Source organism: Pestalotiopsis fici (genome assembly GCF_000516985.1).
Source record: "Pestalotiopsis fici W106-1 unplaced genomic scaffold PFICI_Scf_3, whole genome shotgun sequence".
Lineage (NCBI taxonomy): Eukaryota > Fungi > Ascomycota > Sordariomycetes > Amphisphaeriales > Sporocadaceae > Pestalotiopsis > Pestalotiopsis fici.
The window spans coordinates 827,998-849,958 of record NW_006917093.1 but is presented as its reverse complement, the minus strand read 5'-3'; the positions used below and the strand labels follow the sequence as shown (position 1 = coordinate 849,958).

General features: G+C 51.8%; 6 protein-coding genes across 6 annotated transcripts; 3 read left to right on the top strand and 3 right to left on the bottom strand.

Moving 5' to 3' along the window:
• Positions 1 to 459: 459 nt before the first annotated feature.
• PFICI_04460 (Heat shock protein) lies at positions 460 to 2,659 on the bottom strand (the record flags this gene model as incomplete). Its single annotated transcript, XM_007833041.1, has 3 exons — positions 460 to 2,240; positions 2,309 to 2,501; positions 2,633 to 2,659. 3 exons carry the CDS (start codon positions 2,657 to 2,659, stop codon positions 460 to 462), a joined length of 2,001 nt encoding a protein of 666 aa, XP_007831232.1.
• A 1,994-nt stretch (positions 2,660 to 4,653) lies between these two features.
• PFICI_04459 (uncharacterized protein) lies at positions 4,654 to 7,469 on the top strand (the record flags this gene model as incomplete). Its single annotated transcript, XM_007833040.1, has 5 exons — positions 4,654 to 4,676; positions 4,764 to 4,832; positions 4,898 to 6,308; positions 6,771 to 7,318; positions 7,385 to 7,469. The coding sequence occupies 5 exons, from the start codon at positions 4,654 to 4,656 to the stop codon at positions 7,467 to 7,469; spliced, it is 2,136 nt and encodes a 711-aa protein (XP_007831231.1).
• A 516-nt stretch (positions 7,470 to 7,985) lies between these two features.
• On the top strand, positions 7,986 to 9,431 carry PFICI_04458 (uncharacterized protein; the record flags this gene model as incomplete). Its single annotated transcript, XM_007833039.1, has 2 exons — positions 7,986 to 8,090; positions 8,274 to 9,431. The coding sequence occupies 2 exons, from the start codon at positions 7,986 to 7,988 to the stop codon at positions 9,429 to 9,431; spliced, it is 1,263 nt and encodes a 420-aa protein (XP_007831230.1).
• Positions 9,432 to 10,677: 1,246 nt separating this feature from the next.
• On the top strand, positions 10,678 to 13,512 carry PFICI_04457 (Rhamnogalacturonate lyase B; the record flags this gene model as incomplete). The annotated part of the gene is made up of 10 exons (XM_007833038.1): positions 10,678 to 10,843; positions 10,991 to 11,215; positions 11,303 to 11,365; positions 11,478 to 11,591; positions 11,657 to 11,774; positions 11,835 to 11,964; positions 12,020 to 12,049; positions 12,253 to 13,157; positions 13,211 to 13,352; positions 13,447 to 13,512. 10 exons carry the CDS (start codon positions 10,678 to 10,680, stop codon positions 13,510 to 13,512), a joined length of 1,959 nt encoding a protein of 652 aa, XP_007831229.1.
• A 347-nt stretch (positions 13,513 to 13,859) lies between these two features.
• On the bottom strand, positions 13,860 to 15,588 carry PFICI_04456 (uncharacterized protein; the record flags this gene model as incomplete). The annotated part of the gene is made up of 3 exons (XM_007833037.1): positions 13,860 to 14,320; positions 14,500 to 15,167; positions 15,269 to 15,588. 3 exons carry the CDS (start codon positions 15,586 to 15,588, stop codon positions 13,860 to 13,862), a joined length of 1,449 nt encoding a protein of 482 aa, XP_007831228.1.
• Positions 15,589 to 16,655: 1,067 nt separating this feature from the next.
• On the bottom strand, positions 16,656 to 19,784 carry PFICI_04455 (Vacuolar protein-sorting protein BRO1; the record flags this gene model as incomplete). The annotated part of the gene is made up of 3 exons (XM_007833036.1): positions 16,656 to 17,810; positions 17,864 to 19,445; positions 19,507 to 19,784. The coding sequence occupies 3 exons, from the start codon at positions 19,782 to 19,784 to the stop codon at positions 16,656 to 16,658; spliced, it is 3,015 nt and encodes a 1,004-aa protein (XP_007831227.1).
• Positions 19,785 to 21,961: the final 2,177 nt, after the last annotated feature.

The following is a 21,961-nucleotide window of genomic DNA, read 5'->3' as shown; positions in this document are numbered from 1 at the left end:
CAATAGTGTACGTGAATCATGAAATTGGGAAATACATACACCAGTGATGGTACTGCTGCACCTTAAGATTATGAACAAAACTTGATAGTACTTTTGAGAGGGGATTCATTATTATCTTTTTGTGAATGCTATACGCCGCGCCCTTTATTTACACACAAGCTCGACCAGTGAGCCGCCCGTCCAGATGCTGCCATTCATATCATCAGAAACCGTGTTGGAGAAAAAATATCTTCCAACGGACAGGCAAAAAAGCTTTTTTGATGTCATCTCAGAACGCCCCCATCCAGTCCGCAATTTATCAACACATCATCTCCGGAAAACGTGGCTGAAACAAGAAGAGCGGCACTATGAGTACAGAAAAAAGTACAAAATATGAAGTGAGATGCTACTTTGCAACTCCCCACCTCATATGGTGGTATCTAAACAAGAAAGAAGAAAAAGTCTCATATGTTGGGTATTTTACGGCTTCTTCTCATCCTCAGGCTTGGCCTCGGAGCTCTCGCCACCCTCAGGAGCCTTGTGCATCTTGTCAAAGACCTTCAAGCTGGCCATGCGGAGGTCGTCGGTCTTCTCCTTGATCTCGGCGGCGGTGGCAGTGCCCTCGCCAGCCTGGCTCTTGCTAACGAACTCGCGGAGAGTGGTGATCTTCTCGCGGATGGCGTCAGCCTCGGCCTTGTCGAGTCTGTCGGCAAACTCGTTGAGGGCCTTCTCAGTATCGTTCAAGGCGCTGTCGGCGTGGTTGGCAGCCTCAATGGCAGCCTTGCGCTCCTTGTCGGCCTCGGCGTACTTCTCGGAGTCCTGAACCATCTGCTCAATCTCAGACTCGGAAAGACCAGAGCCGGAAGCAATAGTGATGGACTGGTCCTTGTTGGTGGACTTGTCCTTGGCGTGGACGTGGACAATGGAGTCGGCGTCAATGTCGAAGGTGACCTCAACCTGGGGGACACCACGGTGAGCCGGGGGGATACCGACGAGCTGGAAGTTACCCAACAGCTTGTTGTCCTTGACGAGCTCACGCTCACCCTGGTAGACCTTGATCTCGACGGCAGTCTGGAAGTCGGCGGCGGTCGAGAAGACCTGGGACTTCTTGGTGGGGATGGTGGTGTTGCGGTTAATCAGACGGGTGAAGACACCACCGAGAGTCTCAATACCGAGGGACAGAGGAGTGACATCAAGGAGCAGAAGGTCCTTGACCTCACCAGACAGAACAGCACCCTGGATGGCAGCACCAATGGCAACAGCCTCGTCAGGGTTGACGGACTTGGCGGGGTCACGGCCGAAGATGCTCTTGACGGACTCGGAAACCTTGGGCATACGGGTCATACCACCAACCAGGATAACCTCCTGGATGTCCTTGGCCTGAAGGCCGGCATCCTTAAGGGCCTTGCGAACGGGCTCAATGGTCTTGGTGATGAGGGGGTCCATCATGCGCTCAAGCTCAGCACGGGTCATCTTGGTGTTGATGTGCTTGGGGCCGGAGGCATCGGCAGTGATGAAAGGAAGCGAGATGTCGGTCTGGAGGGAGGAGGAAAGCTCAATCTTGGCCTTCTCAGCAGCCTCACGGATTCTCTGAATAGCCATGCGGTCGCTGGACAGGTCAATGCCAGAGTCCTTCTTGAAGGTGTCAACCAGGTGGCGAACCAGGCGAATATCGAAGTCCTCACCACCCAAGTGGGTGTCACCGTTGGTAGACTTGACCTCAAAGACACCATTCTGGATCTCGAGAACGGAGATATCGAAAGTACCACCACCAAGATCGTAGACAGCGACGACGCGGTCGGCCTCCTTCTCAAGACCGTAGGCGAGAGCGGCAGCAGTAGGCTCGTTGACAACACGGAGAACGTTCAAACCAGAGATCTGACCGGCATCCTTGGTGGCTTGACGTTGCGAGTCGTTGAAGTAAGCAGGGACAGTGACGACGGCGTTCTTGACAGGCTTGCTCAGGTAGGCCTCGGCAGTCTCCTTCATCTTGTTGAGCACGAAACCACCGACTTGCGAGGGAGAGTACTTCTGGCCACGAGCCTCAACCCAGGCATCGCCGTTGGTGTGCTGGACAATCTTGTAGGGAACTTCCTTAATGTCACGCTGGACCTCAGCGTCGGTGAACTTTCTTCCGATCAAACGCTTGGTAGCGAAGAGTGTGTTCTCAGGGTTGACAACGGCTTGACGCTTGGCGGCGACACCGACTAACCGCTCGCCATCCTGGGCAAAAGCGACTACTGATGGGGTTGTTCTGGCACCTGCGCAAAGAAAGATTGTGAGCAAATTGTCGTGTCTTGAGGGAGACTTGAGCATGAATCTAACTTACCTTCGGAGTTCTCAATGATCTTGGGGATCTTGCCCTCCATGATGGCAACAGCAGAGTTGGTAGTACCCAGATCAATACCGATCACGGCACCCTGGACCTTTCCCTCTGTCGACTCGTAACGAGCAAAGCTGGAGCCGAGAGGCTTGCGCATCGGCGCAGCCCATCGTGCTGCCGATGGGGTTGCTCGGGGAAGCTATGAAGAAGATGAAGTTAGCCAAGATGTACACTCGATATGTGTTATTGTGGTCTAGACATTTTTCACAGCACATGTCCAACTGATTGGAGATGATGCGAAAGACGTCAATGAAGGTAAAGGCGACTTACAGCTCTGGAAAAACGCGCGGCCAGCATGTTGACGGCGTTTGTGTGTGTGGTTTTAAATTACAAAGAGAGATGTGAAAACAAGTCTCGGGGAAGAAAAAGAATACGCGATAGGAAGGAACAGAGAGAGGGATGTAGTTTTACAGAGGAGGTTGTTTATTGAGAAAAATGGGTGTAATGGATCGGAGTGACGAGGAGGACTCTGATTATGTAGAAGGACTCCGGGTTGAACTGAAGAAAATTTCTACTAGAAATTTTGGAGATGCAGCACGGGCCACAAGCCGCCATCTTGGTGCTGGGCCCGGACTGGCGCTAGACACTGTAGCTCCTCGCCTGATTCTACAGTTTTCCATCTGCCACGGAATGGGGCCCCAGTTGGTTTTCTTACCAGCCAAAAAAGCCAGCACCCAGCCAGCAGCTTGCCCAGCTTCTACAGGGGACCTCGGGTCGACGCGGGAGACGGGGCGGCAATACCGGGCACTGGTCAACTCAGTTGGTCGAGAATCCGCCATCATATTCGCACCATGAAAATGCGCGTATGCATGCACATACTAGGTACCGGCCTACGCGACTCTGCTCTTTTTTTCTCGACCTTTGGACCGTGGTCGTGTTTTCTAGATGGTGCAAGAGACAATGGTGACGTGCTATACTGTATACAATATGCGTGCCAATTCTTGCATGAGCTGCTGCATGAACATTGTTTGGCTATGCAACTGTTCACAGTCCGAACGAGCAGCGCGCCATTAATTGGGTGCATTCGCTGCTCTGATCTGTATCCTACCCGTCCATCGGATTCCATCCCGAGAACGTTTATCGATATGACTACATGCATGTGGATTTCCAACTCGAGCAAGTAGAAACTGGGGCCCTTGGTTTTTAGAGTGCTAGGTAATAGGTAAGCAGGCTCATGAACTTTTAGTGGTACCGAAAGTGGTACCCTGAGCCGACAGCGGATCTCTCTTGACTCTTGATGGACTTGCCGCATTCCAACCTTCATTCTCAGTGCTGCCTGTCTGCCAGCACTGAGTCGCACATCATGTTGTGACTGTGTCTCCCTAGCTTCAGCCACGACTTGTGTGTTCAAGGTGCCAACAAGCCACAACTAACCGACAAAGCTACTAATAAGGTTAGAGTCTTGTATGGCTGCTACTCGTGGTTCACTTGAGAACCTTCGGGATTCGTTTCGTACCCTTTCGAAACAAGAATATGTATGTGCAAGTTTGTTGCCAACATCTCCTCTCATTCTGCCTCAGTCAAAACCAGTATCTGAAATTGGACAAGATAATCACATTCGAGGCAAAGGCCAAGCTCTATTGCTAGTCACAGGGAGCAATAGGCACAGCATCCAATGGTATCTATTATAGTCATTTCAACCACCAATAATGCACATGTAAAAGAGAGCGTCTGCTTACTAGCTGACTTGTCAATATGAACCTCATGCTTCACCATGAATCCGTTGGTGATTTACGTTTGTGCATTTTGAAACTTGCTGAAAGGTCTTGACAATGAATGATTCAACCCCACGCTAGATCCCTGCTAGCAATTATTCTTTTTGATGCTGGCTTCCGGTTCAATGTTGACTCTGTTGTAATCGCAATCAATTATTTAGGCTGGATGCGATTGGCGCTACCGTGCGTTTCCAACTTAGGACGTCATAAGCTCTCACCTCTCTTCAACCTACGTACCTACCTACACCTTGAAGAAGATCTGAACCCACGACAATCTTTGTTGGAATTCGCTATTCTGCATACTTAAACGAGCCTGTTTGGCCACTGCCGCCAAGTGCTTGCAGTACTAGACGGCCGCTTTGACTGGCGCTGGCGACAAAAATCAGCTCTCCCTGTTTGCGCCTCAATCTGCTGTCAAAGCTGCATCGCCACCTTTCTCAAGCTCACGACCTCCCATCCTTTACCTCCTTTCAGCCTTCCTTTGACACCACCAAAAAGGTTGCTGTGCGCTTCCCATCACCCACACGACTTGATGATCACACACTATTCGATTGACCATCGCCATTGCCCGGCAAAATGGTCCTCTCGTCCAAGGACAAGTACGTACTGACTGCCCCCATTGATCTCGGACGTCAATTCACTGTTTCTGTCTACGGCATGCACATTGCTGACCATTTTTCACACAGCTGCTGGCCAAGCGAGAATCTGATTCTCAAATCTGGGCGCAAGCATTATCGCACAAACATCGCCCCATGGTATGCTAAACCCTCAAATGTCCTGCACTTCTCCAGCTTCGCAATGACTAATCCGCGGCTGACAGGCATTGGCAATTGCGCTCCTTGATCAGCGCCGAAGGCAACGGCACCCTCTACTTTCCGACTGGCTCCGAGAATAATCACATTACACGACTTGCCACGGATACTTGCGAATCCGAGACTATCCACGTCCTGGGCTTTCCCCCTCGATGCTTGGCGGCCCAGAGTGGCTGGGTTTGCTGCGGCGGCGAGTATGGAGAGTTTGCCGTCATCAAGGATGCCAATCAGCATGGAGGCGACGGCAATAGGACTCGCACAAACGTCGACGATGCCCTCAGTAGCAATTTTCAGTCCCAGCTTCGCTCTCTCGAATCCCCCCCGGGAAATGATACCTCTCTGAGCTCGTCCTTCAGCAGAGATATGTTCAATCTGCTGGAGCAGAGACTCAACGGTCCGGCCAAGTCGTGGACTTCATCAAGTCACAAGTACGGCTCTGAGCGCGTCAACTGTATTACAATATGGGAACCACCCGGGGCAACCTCGTTATTTCCGGCACGAGCCGGCCATTACGGCACGACTGTCGCTGTGTTGTCTAATAACGATAAAACCGTCACAATGGTGGGCTTGCAAGAATCCGAGTTTCTCGACGAAATTAAGCTTCCCGACTGTGTGAACCGCAGCCTGATATCACCAGACGGCACTTTGCTGGCCAGTATCTGTGATGACCCGTTTCTCTACCTGCACACACGGAAGGCTACCAACGGCAAGATTGGAGATGCCTACGAATGGAAATCGCTACCCCGAGTTCGTCTCGAGTCACCGGCAAAAGATGCGCGAGATGACTGCAGGGGTTCTTTTGCGGCTTCGTTCTCACCCTCTGGACGATATCTAGCAGTCGGCATCCAGAATGGCACCATCAAAGTATTCGATACTGCAGCTCTGCAAATAGCAGACACAGATGCTCTTGTCGCCTCATTCACCACAAGTCGGCATCCCGAGGTTCACGGTGCCGTACGAGACATGGCTTTTTGCCCTGGCCCGTACGACCTGCTGGCGTGGACTGAACACCGTGGGCGCATTGGTGTTGCCGACGCACGTACTAATTTTGCTCAAAGGCAGACAATAATTCTCGATCAAAAGGCCGATTTTGAACATCTTTCACTGACAGACAGAAGTACAATCGACCCTCGCTTACTAGATCAGAGAAATGAGCGCAGCTCGCGGGCAGGAAGCACTTTGCATCTTGCACGATTACTTAGTCAGGCAAATTCGCCACAACCACCACACGCATCAACAAATGTGGATATCACCAGCCGTGTGAACCGCCCGTTCTCGCCTGAAGAAACGGCCATACTAGACGCAGTGTCCAACGAACGTCGGCGCCGTGAGGCTCGAGATACGCGAGATGCGAGAGACCTCATCGCTGAGGATCTGCGAGCAAGTACTTCTTGGAGGCCCCACGTGTGGGCAGAACGTGTAAGTCTGCTGTTGGGACCATTGTCAGAAGATTCAAGTCTCTATGATCATATACGAGCAGCTGCCTTGAACCAAGCAAGTATCTTGGATCGTGCGCAAACCCCTCCGACCCCAGGAAGTTTCTTGGTTCTAGCTTGTGCCATTTCAAGAGAAACAAACGGAGGGGAGTTAAGCAGAGAAATAACTAGAGAATCAAGACGAGTAGCGAGAAGATCAGGAAGAAGATCCACAGCAATGGGAGATAGAAATGAAGCAAGTGCCACTGTGTTGGGTCGTGCAGAAGCACATCTGCTCCGATCAGGTCTCTTTGAACAAACCAGCGCCATTATACGATGGGGCATAATCTTGGATCGTAGAGAAGTACCATCGCTCCAAGCAAGTCGCTCGGAGAACACACAACCTCCGAACCCAACTCCAGTCGCCAGGCACATTTCAGTCAATGAGCTCACCAGACTTTCACAGCGCGAAACCCTTGCTCGCATACTCGATCGCGACCGACGGGAGTCGCACCGCCCAGCTGGTGTTCAGACCTCATCAGAGCAGGAGCGCGAACGTCGTGCTCCGACCCCGCGCAGAAGGACCTCCATCATGCAGGCAATCAGCCAAGAGACCGACCGCATGGCTGGAGTGGCACCGCCGACGTTGAACCGTATGCAGTCTTCTGGCAATAACGAGCAGTCAAACTCGCCACCTGACTCCCCATCGCCCCTAGTAGCAGACTCGGGTGTCCCGCAGCCCTTTATTCCGGGACGACTAACATCTGGATGGGCAGACTTGGAGGCTCTATACAACATTACTGGCAACGACGAAACTCCTGGACTTGAGAGTATTCGAGTGCCACCCAGTCGCACGCGCCGGGCAATTCCTGTGATCAACGATGGTTGGAATGACGAGCTTACCGGATTTGGAACCCGGAGAAGCTACCCAAATCCAAGACTGAGCAGCCGTGACCATACCCAGAATCCCGATGACACGGCAGGATTGACATGGAGCGAAGACGGACAGACACTGTAAGTGCATATTCAACCCAAAACCAATTATCAGTCTGGGACCATGACTAATAATGATATCTACAGATGGGTTGGTGCTGAGGATGGCGTCTACGAATTCAAGGTGAATCTACTTGGACGCAAGGTCTTTCCTGAAATCCAACTACGCTGAATGGTGAAGCTTGAGAGAGTTGTTAGCAGTTGCGTGTGCAACAATGTGCATCTTGGCATCTGGCGTTTGGAGTATGAATGGCATCAATCAGGGCGGTTCCTTCTTTTTTGCGAGCACTTCGAGATGGTCTCTCTCCCTTTGGCGACTTGGCGTTTTGCGATACCTGGTTTGAAAAAAAAGTTCTCCTACCGAGCCGTAAGCTTGATCGGGCGGTTGTGTAGCGTCTGACGACGTTGCTATGCTTGTAAATACTTAGGTAGTGCAGTCCTGGTACACAGTAATGTCTCATGAAATTGAGAAGTCAGAACTAAAGAAGGACAATGGATTGGCCCTAAAAAGTAATGTCTGTGTCCGAAGTATAACTAGTTATCTCCGATGACCGGGATCACGTCATTGGACGATTGTGACGATTGCACTGTCCAGAAACGACTATAACGGAGACCTTTTTTTGGGGCACTAATACAAAATAAATACTCGATTTTCCCTTTTTCTTCTTTTCTAGCAGGTCAATCAACGATGCTGGGAGGAAGTTTGCGTCGCCAGTTGCTTTGCAACGCCCAAACTCGGATCTGGAGATCCTTTTCCAGCACTTCGCCAGCAAGGGCAGATTTCACCCATGTTGTAAGTGCCTTTTGCCTTGTATCCGGCAAATATCGAGGGTCTCAGGGGGTTGCGAGATAAGCTTGATCTATCGCCATTCCCTGGGACTGGAGTTTACATGCTATTTAAAAATTTAGGGGCTCGTGGCTAGACTTGATCTTTGAGCTGTTTATCAAATTCATGTGCTGACAGAAATTATCATAGGTGATTGGCGGTGGCGTGGTCGGCTTGGCCGTATCACAGCGCTTGGCGGCAGCGCATCCCGCGAGCACAACGTTGCTGCTGGAGAGACACGGGCACGTGGGCACCGAGACGTCGTCGCGCAACAGCGAAGTCATCCACGCGGGTCTGTACTACGGGGCCACGTCGCTCAAGACGCGGCTCTGCGTGCGCGGCAAGGAGCAGCTCTACGCCTTTTGCGAACAGCACGCCGTGCCCCATCGCCGCACCGGCAAGTGGATCGTCGCCCAGACCGACGACGAGCGCGACGCCCTCGAGCGCCTGCACGTCTTTGCCCGCGACGAGATTGGCGTCCCGACGCGCTGGATCGACGAGGAGGAGCGCCGGCGCGAGGATCCCGAGGTCACGGGCCGCACCGGCATTCTCGAGAGCCCCACCTCGGGTATCGTCGACTCGCATTCGCTGATGCTGGCTCTGCACGGCTTGTTTGAGGAGCAAGGCGGCGTGACAGCGCTCAACTCGAACGTGACGGCCATTGAGCCGCTGAGCGGCAGCGGGGGCAAGCCCGGCAGTGGAGGCTGGCGGATTACGGTGAGAGACAGCGACACGGGTGAGGAGAGCTCCATCGAGACCGAGACATTGGTCAATTGCGCAGGCCTGGGCGCCGCCGACGTGCACAACATGATTGCGCCGCCGGAGCAGCACACGCGGCTCTACTATGCCAAGGGCAACTACTTTTCCTACGCCGCTTCGCACCCCCGGGTCAAGCGCCTCGTCTATCCCATGACTATGCCGGGCGCGGGCGGCCTTGGCACCCACCTGACCCTCGACATGGCGGGCCGCGTCCGCTTCGGCCCCGACGTGGAATGGGTCGAGGACCCGACGGACCTCCAGGTCAGCGCCGCCCGCCTGGCCCCCGCCGTCGAGGCCATCCACCGCTACCTACCCAATGTGGACGTGAGCGCGCTGGCAGCCGACTACGCGGGCATCCGGCCCAAGCTCGGCAAGGCGGGCGCCGTGGGCCAGGGCAAAGGGTTCTACGATTTCCACATCAAGAAAGAAGACGGCTTTGAGGGCTGGGTTAACCTCTTGGCTATTGAGAGTCCCGGGCTGACGAGTAGTCTGGCTATTGGAGATTTGGTTGAACAGCTCATGTATGGTAGCACGACGCCAGAGTCATAAAGACTGGTGCTGCGGTAGAATAAATTAATAAGAACTTGATACCTCCAGTTGTTCCTCGTCGCTAGATCGGAGAATGTTGACTTATAGCCGGACCTACCACGGAGATCCGAAGCTAGGCCACGTAAATGCTATGAAACTGGTTCCCTTGGCCATGACACTCTTAGAGCAATGTAATTCTTATGCATTCGATACGGGAGGCTAATATGGAGAGGCCGACTGATACGATTTATGGTAGCAATGCTGGTCAAATTGTCTGTTAAAAACGAAGATCTCTAGAATTTCTACTTGCTGCCAATATAGCTCAGCTGCATACCACTCACGGCCTGATGACAAACCCTTTGGTTCAACTGGCGGAATCAACATGGATCGGGAATAACTCGTAAATGGACGGCTGCTCGTAGCATTTCAAAAGCGTGCGGAACTCTGGTCCGAACCAGCTTTGTTGCGGTGAAGCGAGTTGAGATGCAATTTAAACTTCGCTGGTCGATCCGCCGAGGACCCGAAGAGAAAAAAGAGACTATAGCTTTTTCTTAGTGCCAGTCAGCAGCAGCATGGAGAAAGTTGTACCATGGGCAGCTAGCTGTCTGGGGTGTCATTCTTCTTATAGCTGAATCATGTTGCATATATATATCTACTCTTTGCCAGCCATGACTTCAACCCAAGGATTTTCGGAACAAAGGAAAGACAGGCCAGGCTGGGTTTCCGAGAAACCGAATGAAAACGTTTTGATGCAACATGCATTTATAAACTCGACGACGACTTCTTTTACATTAGTAGCGTCTTGGCTTTATCTAGTAGCGAGAACGTGGACTGTAACCCCCCTGAAATTAATCCATTTTCTCGTTTCCTGTTCCCCCGCAATATTTGTCTCTCCCCCGCAGATCATCGTCATCCCTTTCCCCCCCGGAAGAAATAGTACCAGGATCTCTTTGGGAAATTTCTCCATCCAAAGGTTTACCCCAGCTTTCTTTTTGAGATGAGCAAGGGGTGGTGGATTAGCTGGTTCGCCCACCGGATCCCCCGATTCTGGGGGAGAGAATTGGGGTAAAATGCTGGGGTAAAAGATTAAAAGATGCAACGGCCTACTGCGTCAATACAAAATGCGTATGCTATACGGCCCACGACTGCTTTTGGAGATTTCTTGGCTCAGGAGGTCTTCTTCCGTCGAATTTCTTTTTTCTGATTTTCACTTTGTTTTCTTGGGACTCGGAAAGGAAACGTCTCGTCTCACAAGGTCTATTCGAGGATGCGCAGTCTCTTGTTATCTGCGGCCCTTGCGCCGGCTGCCGTGTTGGCGGCACTCAACGCAACCGAAACCTCGTCCGAGTTGATCATTGCCAACAGTCGTCTCTACGCGAGCGTGAACAAGTCGACCGGTTCCGTCGAGACCTTGACTCTGGATGGGCAGAATTGTAAGTCTGACAATTCAATGTGTCGTTTATTCAAAGAGTTCTTTGGACCAGAGGCATTATCTCGTGCAACATCTCAAACGACGTGGTCGACTTGTAGTGATTATTGCCTTGACAAGAAAGTCGTTTGCTAAGATTTATTTCTTATAGTACTCGGAACCAAGTCTGGTTCAACCGGTGTCGGCCCGTATCTGGACTGCTACTGTATACCCTCTGGTTTCTGGACTCCCGGCAGCGCATCACCCATCTACGAGCTTTACAATGGTACAGACTCGACCGGCACGCAGTATGGAGGTATCAAAATGTCGGATACATATCCAGGAACCGGCCAGGTACTGGAGACTTATTGGTTCCTCAGAGATGGGGAGACTGGCTGTAAGCAAATTTCTACTGTTTCTTGGAAAAATCCGAGAAGACAATTATCAACGTCTTGGGGAGATGGCTGACGGTTGAATTTTACAGTGCACATGTTTGAGAGGTTGGCATACTACAATGAGACCACGCCATTTCTGAGGAATCTACAAGGTAAGCAGTTGGCCTTGGGTGGTATGCCGTTTGCTTCTTGAAGATTCTTTATCGTTCTGTTCATGTTTCCATACCGCGAAGAATATAGCTGACATTTGACGGCGACCATTAGAGTTCCGGACACTGTTCCGACCCAATTCGGCAATCTGGACACACCTGCTCACAAACGAGGAGCAATGGGCGCCGCTGCCCAGTAAGGAGGCCATCGCCAATGAAGTGGTTGTTCGTAAGTCCCGTCCGACTCTTGATCTTTCCACGAGCAGCGGTCTCTGACCATGATGGACGGCATAGAGGACGCAACATGGTATCTCGGCAACACACCAAATGATGCCTATGTACAACAAGAAGCCGACTATTTCACAAAGTACACATTCTCGGATACGTGGAGGAACAATGATGTCCATGGCCAGTGAGTCTTGTTGGAATGTCCGATCTGTACGAGAAGGTATGACTAAACATTTATACTTAGGTTCGCCGATGGAACGCAGACTTCGGACAACTCGACGTACGGCTCTTGGCTCGTCATGAATACCAAGGACACCTATTTCGGTGGGCCCTTGCATTCTGACTTGATGGTGGATGGTATCGTGTACAATTATGTAGGTTCTCTTGCTTGCAAGGCTGAAGCGTAAACTCTGGCTAACAAGCGTCTAGATTGTCTCGAATCATCATGGTGACCAAACGGTAAGTGATGAACGACAATAATCTACCATGTCTTGGCATGCAAGACTGCCACTCGAATACACGGTGGAATGATATATACATTATGCTCTTGACTAATCATTTTGACAGCCAAACATTACAAATGGATTCGACCGAACATTTGGTCCGGCAAGTATTATTGCATACTTGAACATTTGAATAACATTGGTCCTAACGTCGAGCAGCATTACTACTACTTCAACCATCTCCCCGCTGGCACTACCATTCTCGAATCCCACGCCGATGCTCTACAGTATGCAAACGCGTCATGGAATGCCGAATTTTACGACTCAATCGCCCAGTACGTCCCCAACTATGTGCCATCCAGCGAGCGCGGCTCTTTCAAGGTAGAGGTATCCCTCCCCGACAATGCCGCCAACGCCATTGCGGTGCTCGCCCAAAACGCCATTGACTTCCAGGACAATGTCTTTGACGTCGACGCCTACCAGTACTGGGCCGAGATTGACGCCGCCAGCGGCACCGCCACCATCCCGCGGGTCAAGGCCGGGACGTACCGGCTCACCATTTACGCCGAGGGCGTGTTTGGCGATTTCGTACAGGACGACGTCGTGGTCACGGCCGGAGAGGAGCAGAGCGTCAGCGTGGCGTGGACCGAGGACGCCGACGGGACCGAGGTCTTCCGCATCGGCACGCCCGACAAGAGCTCGGGCGAGTACCGCCACGGCTACGCGCGCGACGCCACGCACCCGCGGCACCCCGAGGAGTACCGCATCTACTGGCCCGTGTACGACTTTGTCGACGAGTTCCCCGAGGGCGTGACGTACAAGGTGGGCGAGGGCAACGTCTCGACCGACCTCAACTATGTCCACTGGAGCGTGTTTGGCGGCTACGGCAACTCGATCCGCACCGAGCCCTATGCCGGCGACGGCAACGTCAATAACTGGACCATTGCCTTTGACTTTGACCAGTCGCAGTATCCGGACGCGACCGAGGGCACCTTTACCGTCCTCTTGGCCGGTGCCAAGACTGCTGCCGGTAACACCGACGTCTACAATGCCTCGGAGCCACATGCCAATCTCAAGTATACCGTCAATGTCAACGGGCAAGACTTGGAACCCTGGGTGATTCCGTAAGTTTTATATACAGGCAAGAGTATGGCTACTGTACTAAACAACGTCCCAGGTACTATCAAAGCAGCTCATGTGCCGTACGGTCCGCCGTCATTTGTTACAATGTCGGACACAAGTTCAAGTTTCCGAGTGACCTTCTCGTGACGGGAGAGAACACATTCATCCTGAGTCTCCCCTACAATGCCACAGATTATGTAAGTCCAAATAATCGCGTTCTCTCATTTGGATATGATGTGTCCATAACTAGCTTGTATAAGGACCGTGTTTGCTAACCACAAATACATACAGGAGAGCGCAGTCTTGACTACGACCGTTTACGTCCAGTATGATGCGTTGCGCTTAGAACTCAGCTAGTCATTTAGGGGTTATATAAGAACCATGTGATAATACAATATTCAATCATGAATTCGCGAGATACATGTTAGTTGTTATTGCGCCGTATCTGTTATATCCACACTATGAGCCTATTCACCCAGTGTGGAGCTTCATATTTTGGTCTGCTGGAGCAGTGGCCAGATACGACGATTGTATTTAAAAAATGATTTGAATTCAAGCGCTAATGCTATGTGACACGTATTATGATATGCGCCAATCTTGGAGAGATATCCTTCTATTCCATAGTCGTACAGCCAGAGACGCACCTAGCCGGTGCAACAAGGCAGGCTTTGAGTGCATTGCCTTCTGCTTTTGCTTCTAAAACCTCAGTACTCCCTCGTCTCCCCAATGCGCGAAACATCAAAGACGCCCTCCTCGGCAATACCCCGCCGCCGCAGCGCCTCCCGTAGCAGCCGCGGGGGCTCGCGCAGCTCCTCGAGGGTGAGGACAAACGTGCCCCAGTGAATACCGACGGCGCGGCGGCACTGGGTATCGCGAAACATCTCCACGGCGTCAAAGGGGTTCCCGTGGACGCCGGAGAAGGCGGCGCGCGGCGCGTAGGCGCCAATGGGGATGAGGCCGAGGTCAAAGGGGCCCCGCAGGCGGCCGATTTGCAGAAACTGCGGGTTCGTCGGCAGCTTGTCGTGCGGCGGCGCGTAGTCGTCCACGTCGGCGGGCAGGCGCGGCACCGAGCGGTAGCCCGTGTCGCCGAGGAAGAGCACGGATTTCTGCGTCGCCGGCGTCTCGGGGATGCCTGATGAGACTGCCCATGCGCACCACAGTGTGGCTATTGTGCCTCGAGTAAGTACATGGTCTACTCAAAGGTTGCGGAGCCTTGTGTAATGGGATCGGTGGGCTCAAAGTCCACCACAATGTCTTTCACCTTGTTTGACTCGGAAGAACCTTCTTGCTCCCAAGAACTTTGGGAGTTGGGACATGGTAAGAAATCACACGGAAATGACTTACTATCTCTATCAAAAGCGGTGCGGCCAGAACCGTGCTGACTGGGGAGACACGAGATGCGAGCTGTAATGGGTTTCGTCACAGCAGCAGCGTCCTTCTTCTCGTCCTCCTTGCCACCACCACCACCACCACCACCACTGACCGTCGTAGGATTGAGCGTCAGCTCCACGTCGTCCCACCAGTCGCACTCGGTCACATGGTCAGCCAGCCCGGTGCGCGCAAACCAGTCGCCGAGGCCGAGCCCGACGAAGAAGTGCGCCTGGGGGAACCGCTCGTGGATCTCGCGCACGCTGTCGACGCTCAGGTGGTCGTAGTGCGAGTGCGAGATGCAGACGGCGTCGACAAAGGGCAGGTCGGCAATCTGGCAACCCGGCGCCGTGTACCGCTTGAACAGCGAGTAGCTCACGGGCGCACAGTACTCGTCGAATATGGGGTCAAAGAGGACCCGCAGGCCCGAAGGAAACTCTACGTAGTAGGTGGCGTGACCCAGCCACGTTGCTCGCAACTTTGGCGACGTGTCCGCGGCACCAGTACCAGCAGAGGTTTCACTTTCTTCAGTCGCCAGTGGTGCTGTTGTTGTCGTCGTCCTGGTGGGTAGCAGATCTGGCTCCACCGCCTCCACGACCGACGAGTCTCCCTTGGGGAATGGGGAACGCCCAATCAAAGTCTTACTTTAAATGCTGTCAGTGACCCCTTCTGCAGTGTCCTACTTTCACTGCACGCCCGGCAGGGATGTGTGTGCTTTTTGTTTTATTTTTTTGGTGCTACATACAAAAGCGAAGGAAAGATAGTCCACGGGTCTGGTGGCTGAAAAGATTCATGCGGATTGCCAAACTTGGTCGGCCGGCCCGCGCTGTCCTTTTTGATGTGGTGCGTCTTCTTGTCCACATCGTCCGGCGCCGGGCCGAGCCTCTCGGGCTTTGTCACGGCTGGGGTGAACATGGCTGCAGGAAGTGCAGCAAGGGTCGACGATTGCAGTATACGACGAGCTGTGTGCCGGGTCGTGTTCGAGTTCGCGTAGTAGCCCTTGGATGAAGAGGAGCGCAGTAGCCAGGAACCTCGTCCAGTCAAGAGATGGAAAAGAGCACGCATTGGTGGCAGCAAACAGAAGAGAACACCCGGGGGAAAAGATCAAAGTGACATGGGAATCCTTTATGTACTTTTCTGCTTATCGTGTACAAAGGGACGTAACACAGTAAAGTCCTGCCAAGAGCAACCCCCCAAATATAATTTTTTATTTGTTAGACCCCAAAGTATCCGCAAAATGAGTTGGCCTCCGGACTTACCCAAAGACTCTCTCGCCTGGGGGTGGGCCAAACATGGATTCCGCGGGTTCGGTGGCAGGCGTGTTTTTATTTTAAACTTTTTCTTTTCAGATTACACAATGATTCATTGCAACGGGAAACCTGTCAAAATAGCGTCAAGACTACGAGTCTCTGTGGCTTTGAGACCCAACAAGGGCAACATCGGGGTTAAGACCATGGAGTTATGCATCGGGGGAATCGTAGTCCGCGAGTGTTGCGAGAACCCGAGATTCCAACTGCTTAGCGCAGCGCCTTGCCGTGGAATTATGCGAATGCGAGTCTTGTCGTCATGCTCACAGGTCGTGGTGCCAGGATAAGACCACCAGATAAGAAGCACTATAGCCGTATTGCTAAACATACAAGCATGGTTTTTATATCATGAATACCTTTGTATGTCTTGTAGTGACAAAATAGGCTGGATTTCAATCGCGAAAAATGATATAGTCGCAAGCGCCAGTCTGGTTGACAAGTCAGGTACCACAACTAGGCAAATATATGCGCGTTGCGTCTACTAAGCACCGAAGCTGACCAAGATGCCGGGATCAGCAGTCTTAAATCTGACACGTACAACAATATTTAAATGTTAGGTAGGTAGCCACTCAGTGTAAGCGCCTCGTCATTTCACTGCATTGCATACATGTATAACTACTGTACCTACCTCATATGGACCTGCGACCTACATGCATGCCGAATCTTGTATCAAACATGCACATTGCACTTTTGATTTTGAATCGATGCAGAACTCGCACCAGGAGCCAACTTGTATGATTCAAAGTCCAGCGTCTTCATAATATGCAACCGTTTCTATGATGATAATCCTATGATGGAAACCTCCATTGCTGGTTTATTTCTTGCCTATTTCCACTGACTTAATCCTGCCCATGGGTCCGATTGTTGCTGCTGCTGTGCGCTTCGGGGCGCTGTATTCTGTTGCTGTCCGTAATAATCTGCCTGTCCCTGTTGTCCTGGATAATGAACCGTCTGCTGCGGGCCCAACGGCGGCGGTCCAGGTGGCGGCGGCGGCGGAACGAATCCGATTGGCGCATATTGACCTTGAGACTGCTGCTGCTGATGTTGTTGTTGGTGCATTTGCGGGTTGCCGTAGGTGTTGTACGGTTGGCTCTGACCAAAACTAGTCTGTGTCGGTGGCGGAGATGCCGGTCCTCTCGCGCTCATTCCGAATGTTGTCTGGTTCGGCGGTGGCGATGTTGGACCTGGATTGCGACCCCAATTGCTGGGGTTGTAGGCTGCTTGTTGTCCATATGCTTGAACTTGTGGCTGTGGTGTAGATGTGAAGGAAGGATTCGGTGGTGGACTGGAAAATGTTGTATACGTCGATTGACTTGGTGGTGGCGAGGTGGTTTGATACTGGCCGTTGAAGGATGTTGTTGGGTAACGAGGTGTACTACTCTGCTGAGAATAAGGGCTTTGCGCCTGGGAAAAGTTCAACGGAGCTGGCGTCGGTCTTGTCGATCCCGGCTTGGGTGGCGGAGAAGTCGCCGGATCCATTGACATCCTCTCCATGAGACCGCGCAGCCTCTGTTGCTCTATTTCCGCTTGTTGACTCTTGTTCGCTGCCTTGTCCTGCTCAATCTGGTTGAGGAGATTGGCGCCCTCGGAACGGCGGTTATTGACAAACGTATCCACATTCTTTTCGAGGCTGTCCACAGTCTCCTTCATTTCTGAATACCATCTCTTGGCGCTCTGCAGGCCGGCCTCAAGATCTAGGAAATCTTGGTAGGCTCTCTTGTACCTATTCACTACCGTCGATCTTTGGCGCTGAATAGATTCGTATTTGCTCTGCTCAGCACGCACGCGCTTGTCTTGCAGCAAGTTGTTGAAGGTTGCAGTGAGCTCCTTCATCAAGGATGCTTGCTTATGATTGGCCTGCAGTAGACGATTTTGGTGCGGTCGGAATTTCTCCAATTCGGACTGAAAGAGCTGCTGTTCGTAGTTTGGTATAGACTTCTTATTCAAGATGAGAATTTGTGAGATGTCATCATTGTGCACCTAGAACAAGTCAGCATAGTCACATGCAACATGGCCGGGTTTTTCATCTTCACCTTATCCTTGAGATCTTTGAGCACTTGATTCCGCTCTCTCTTGATCAGATTGAGCTTCTTCAAGATCTCTTCGACTCGGTTGATCTGCTCCATCACGCTTGGGCTATCATCCCCAAAATCATCATCTAGCAAGGATGCTTCTCCACCTGCTGGACTCGTCGCGTTGCTCGACTTGGTCCGCACCTGACTGACAGCACGCTGGAACAGGGCATCCGCATCCCCCCTCTGTGCAGCTACGCGCATATCCTCGAAATCGTTCTCGTTTTGTCTGAGTTTGGCATACAGCTGCCCATCACTTCGGGAGGCTTCGTCCAGAGCCTCGCGGTAATTGCGAATGTTTCCCCTCAGCGTGGTTGTAAGTCTTGAGCTCGGTTGTTGCGTCCACTCGCTCTCATACTTGGACCTCATCTTTTCGCAAACGCTCTCCTCCATGTCAAGTTGTTTCGAGCTCCTGTCCAAGATGTTGATGATTGAATCCTTGTCTATCCGCAACGTGTCAAATATGGAAATCGGATTCTCGTGCCCTGCGACATCATCACACCACGTCCGGAAATCCTCATCGGGAAGAATATCTTGGTCGAAGCCACCCTTTAGTACCTGCAACGCACCAGGAAGACGTAGGTAGTCGAGACTAGCAGCCATCTCGCTGTTAGCCAGGTCGACTCTTTCCGACTCTGCTCGTATTAGTTTGGCCTTTTCCTCATCATATAGACTCGCGGATTCAGTAACTGCTAGAGGCACAATCTTGGCAAAAAGATCGGGCCCAGTGATGCGTTGGATATCTTGTCCGGCATACAATTCGCTGACAGGTATCGGTTTCGATGCCGGCAACTTGGGCACCGGTGCGAGACTGGCTTCAGCTGGTACTGGCTGATGGTAGATGTAGTCGTTGTCCTTGTTGAGCTCTTGGAGCTTTTCTTGAATTGTGGTGAGGTTTCGTTTCGTGATATCAGCTAAAAGGGCTCCAGTTTCTGCACTCAAGTTCGAACTAGGAGGCATGGTGCTAGGAAAGCTGGAAGCCACGCGATTCGCCTCTTTTGCTTGTCCTTCCGCTGCCTTGAGTCTTGCGACAGCTACTCCGTGCGAGTTTGCGTCCGTATCGGCAATGGCCTGATAGTACTGTGAAAGTGATGACAGCAAATTATATTTGATTTGAACAAACAGAAGCCAGACCTTTTCAAAGATGGCCTTGTTGACGTTCTCTTGTGTGCCCTCGACGGCTTGCGAGTAGAGATATGCTGCCTGGCTGGACAGCTTGGCCAGCATACCGACCTTTTTCTGGTCTGCCACTTGTTTTTCCAAGAAAACCTCTTGCGCCTGGGCGAGTGTGATAGCTATCAAGGTCTTGACAGTCTCGCGGCTCAAATCCGACGATGGCGCATGCAGGAAGTTTTCGTTGATGTAGGTGAACATGCCAGCAGAGGCTTGAAAGGAATGATAGGCAGCTTTGAGGCCCGACTCTTCTGACCTTGTCTGGTTTGCAGCATGACAAGATAGGACAGCAGAAATATTGAATATCACCGAGGCCTTTTCAAAGGCAAGCGAGTATTGCGCGGTGGATTTGTGCGTAAAAGCATCGAACCTGTCAACGACGTCAGTTCATCACGGTAGCATCAATTGCAAACTGATCGCCAAGTGCATACCATGTAAAAGATATCTTGATATGTTGCTCGTCAACGGGGAAGCGCAGGTCCAGCAATTCGAGCTGTCCATAGTATCGATACAGCAAGTCCCTTCCTGCAGTGCTGTCTTTGCCGGCACCTCTCATGTCCTGGCGCAAGCGGTTGAGCGTCGCGCATTCTTCTGCATATCGTTCCGGGTCGTCTCCATACGTGTCTCTGATATAGGATTTGAGAGGCGCGATCCAGTCAATCTCGTTCGTGGCCTTGAGCGGCACCGAAATCATTGGCGTTTGTGTCATGATGGGCAAAGCGGCCTAATTGTTCGAGATATCGCCCGTAGATGATCAGTTCCTGAGAACGCACTGCAAGACAGTGGCCTCTTGACAGGTCTTTGCAAGGAAGTGATGCTCTTGACTCTCCAGACTCCAACAAATAGTTGCGCTGTATGTCGTATTCGTTGGTTTGCTTATATTATGTCTTTGGCAAGGACCTTGTAGGGTAGGTAGGTAGAGAGTTGTTGGTATCGTGGGGCAATTGGGGGCGGGGTCTTCGGCGGTTACTCCGTTGACGAGAAAGTCAGTGGCAGCCCAACAAGCCAAAGCCAGTAGTAGCTCATGCACAGAGAGTACTCAGAGCACAGAGCGGAGGCAGCTTTTCAAGAGTCCACGTCGTTTCTTAGCTGTCGAGGCAAGGAATAGGCACCAGACCACTCGTGATCATGCTGCCGGTAAAACAAGCAGGTAGTGGTGAAGATGTCGAAATGGCGGGGAGTCAAGGTATGTAGTAGGTATGACGGCACGGTGGAGGGAAGCTGCTCTATTTTGGAAATTGGAGCACTGCTGAAGAATTGTTACCGGGGTATCTGTCGATGGCTTCGTCAGACCGCGGATGCATAAAAAGGCTCAAGTAGTACGCGGCGCGTCTGGAATAATGTAGGTGGAATGTTCCAGGCAGAAAAGAAACCAGGTGGCTGCGAGTTTCGGTACCTGGTAGTTGTCAAGATGTGTGTATGTGTGTATTGACCGACTTTAACTTGATAGCTCGAAGTTAAGGTAGCTAGCCGCCGAGCAACCTGGGTTGATCGTTAGTTGGCGGCCTATTAAGAATGTAGTACAGAGTACTCCGTACCTGGTGTCGAAGCAGATCATTGATCCGCCAAAAGCTCCCACGCCTAACAACCTTTGAACCCACTGGATATATCCCAGCCCAGAAGGGTCGGCGGGGTCTTCCTTGCCTGATGCCACTGAATGCCACATGTCGTTTCCAGCCATTAGTACAAAATTGGATTCTGTCACTGGGTTTCGAATACACTGATCAAAAGTCATGTTATCAGCGCAGGTTTGGCGATTACTGGAGGATCCTTGCTCTGTTCCAATGATCTCATCTATAATGGTAAGGCAGGCAAAGCAGTAGTGCTGCCCGGGTTGAGGTTGCCTACATTCTCTATCTAGATGTACCAAAAATCTTGGGTACCGGCCGGGTTGGGCAGTATTCTGCACCACCGACCCATGGAAGAAGAATATGAATCCCGGTCAGTCAGGCAACTTCAAGTGTGTGATATCAACCTCCAACCTGTGATAATGCAACGCGCGCCGAAAAGACCTGGAGGGCACTCGCTCTCCCAGTGGATTACATAGTTCCAGTCAAATGTGCCGAACCCCCCAAGCCAACATGAACAACCAGTCCCAGTCGTTCCAGATCACTGGAGCCGCGCATTGATACACGACATACTGCTATATGCAGCCACACTATTCCATTCAAGATGCCCAAAACCGGTTGTCCATTCCTGATTCGCCAGTCCCTGGAATCGCACCTTTTACGATCCGGCGGCTATCCTACAAGACCCCTCTGGGCTAAAACTGTGCAAGGCCCGGGGCGGGGGGTCATGCGCTTCGACTGTTCAATGTTGCATAAACCTATCCCGGGTACGCATGGAAAGACCCAATGGTGCCTGCGGAATCGGCATTAGACCCAACGATGGCTCGTTCTGCGGTCGTCTCAATCGACGGCAATTTGGCTTGTCGTCGGGACATGCCCGCCATCCTGTTCCCCAATTTGATGCGACTTTGACAAGACTGCGTATGTAGGTACACTGGTAATGAGACTAAGATCAAATTGAGTGCCATCAATTTTCGCTAGATGCGTTATCAACATGAAGACAAATTACATGCATATATATTTACAACACTTCGAGGTCAATCCGGATAACGTGATTCGTCTCTGATTGAGGAGAGATGCTGTGTGGATCATTCAACGTCTTTCTTTCCCCCGGTAATGTACATGATAGACCAAATAGAACAATGTGCGCTGCGCAGCGTTTCGATGCTGCTCACAGGCTATTTAGAACTCCTATTTTCCTCGAACACGCCGCCCAATGCAAACCACAACGTCGGTCTATATCTCTAGATTTCATAGTGTCCGTTACACCGTATGGTACAATTCTTGGCATGAGACGTCTTTGCCCGCATGTTTGATG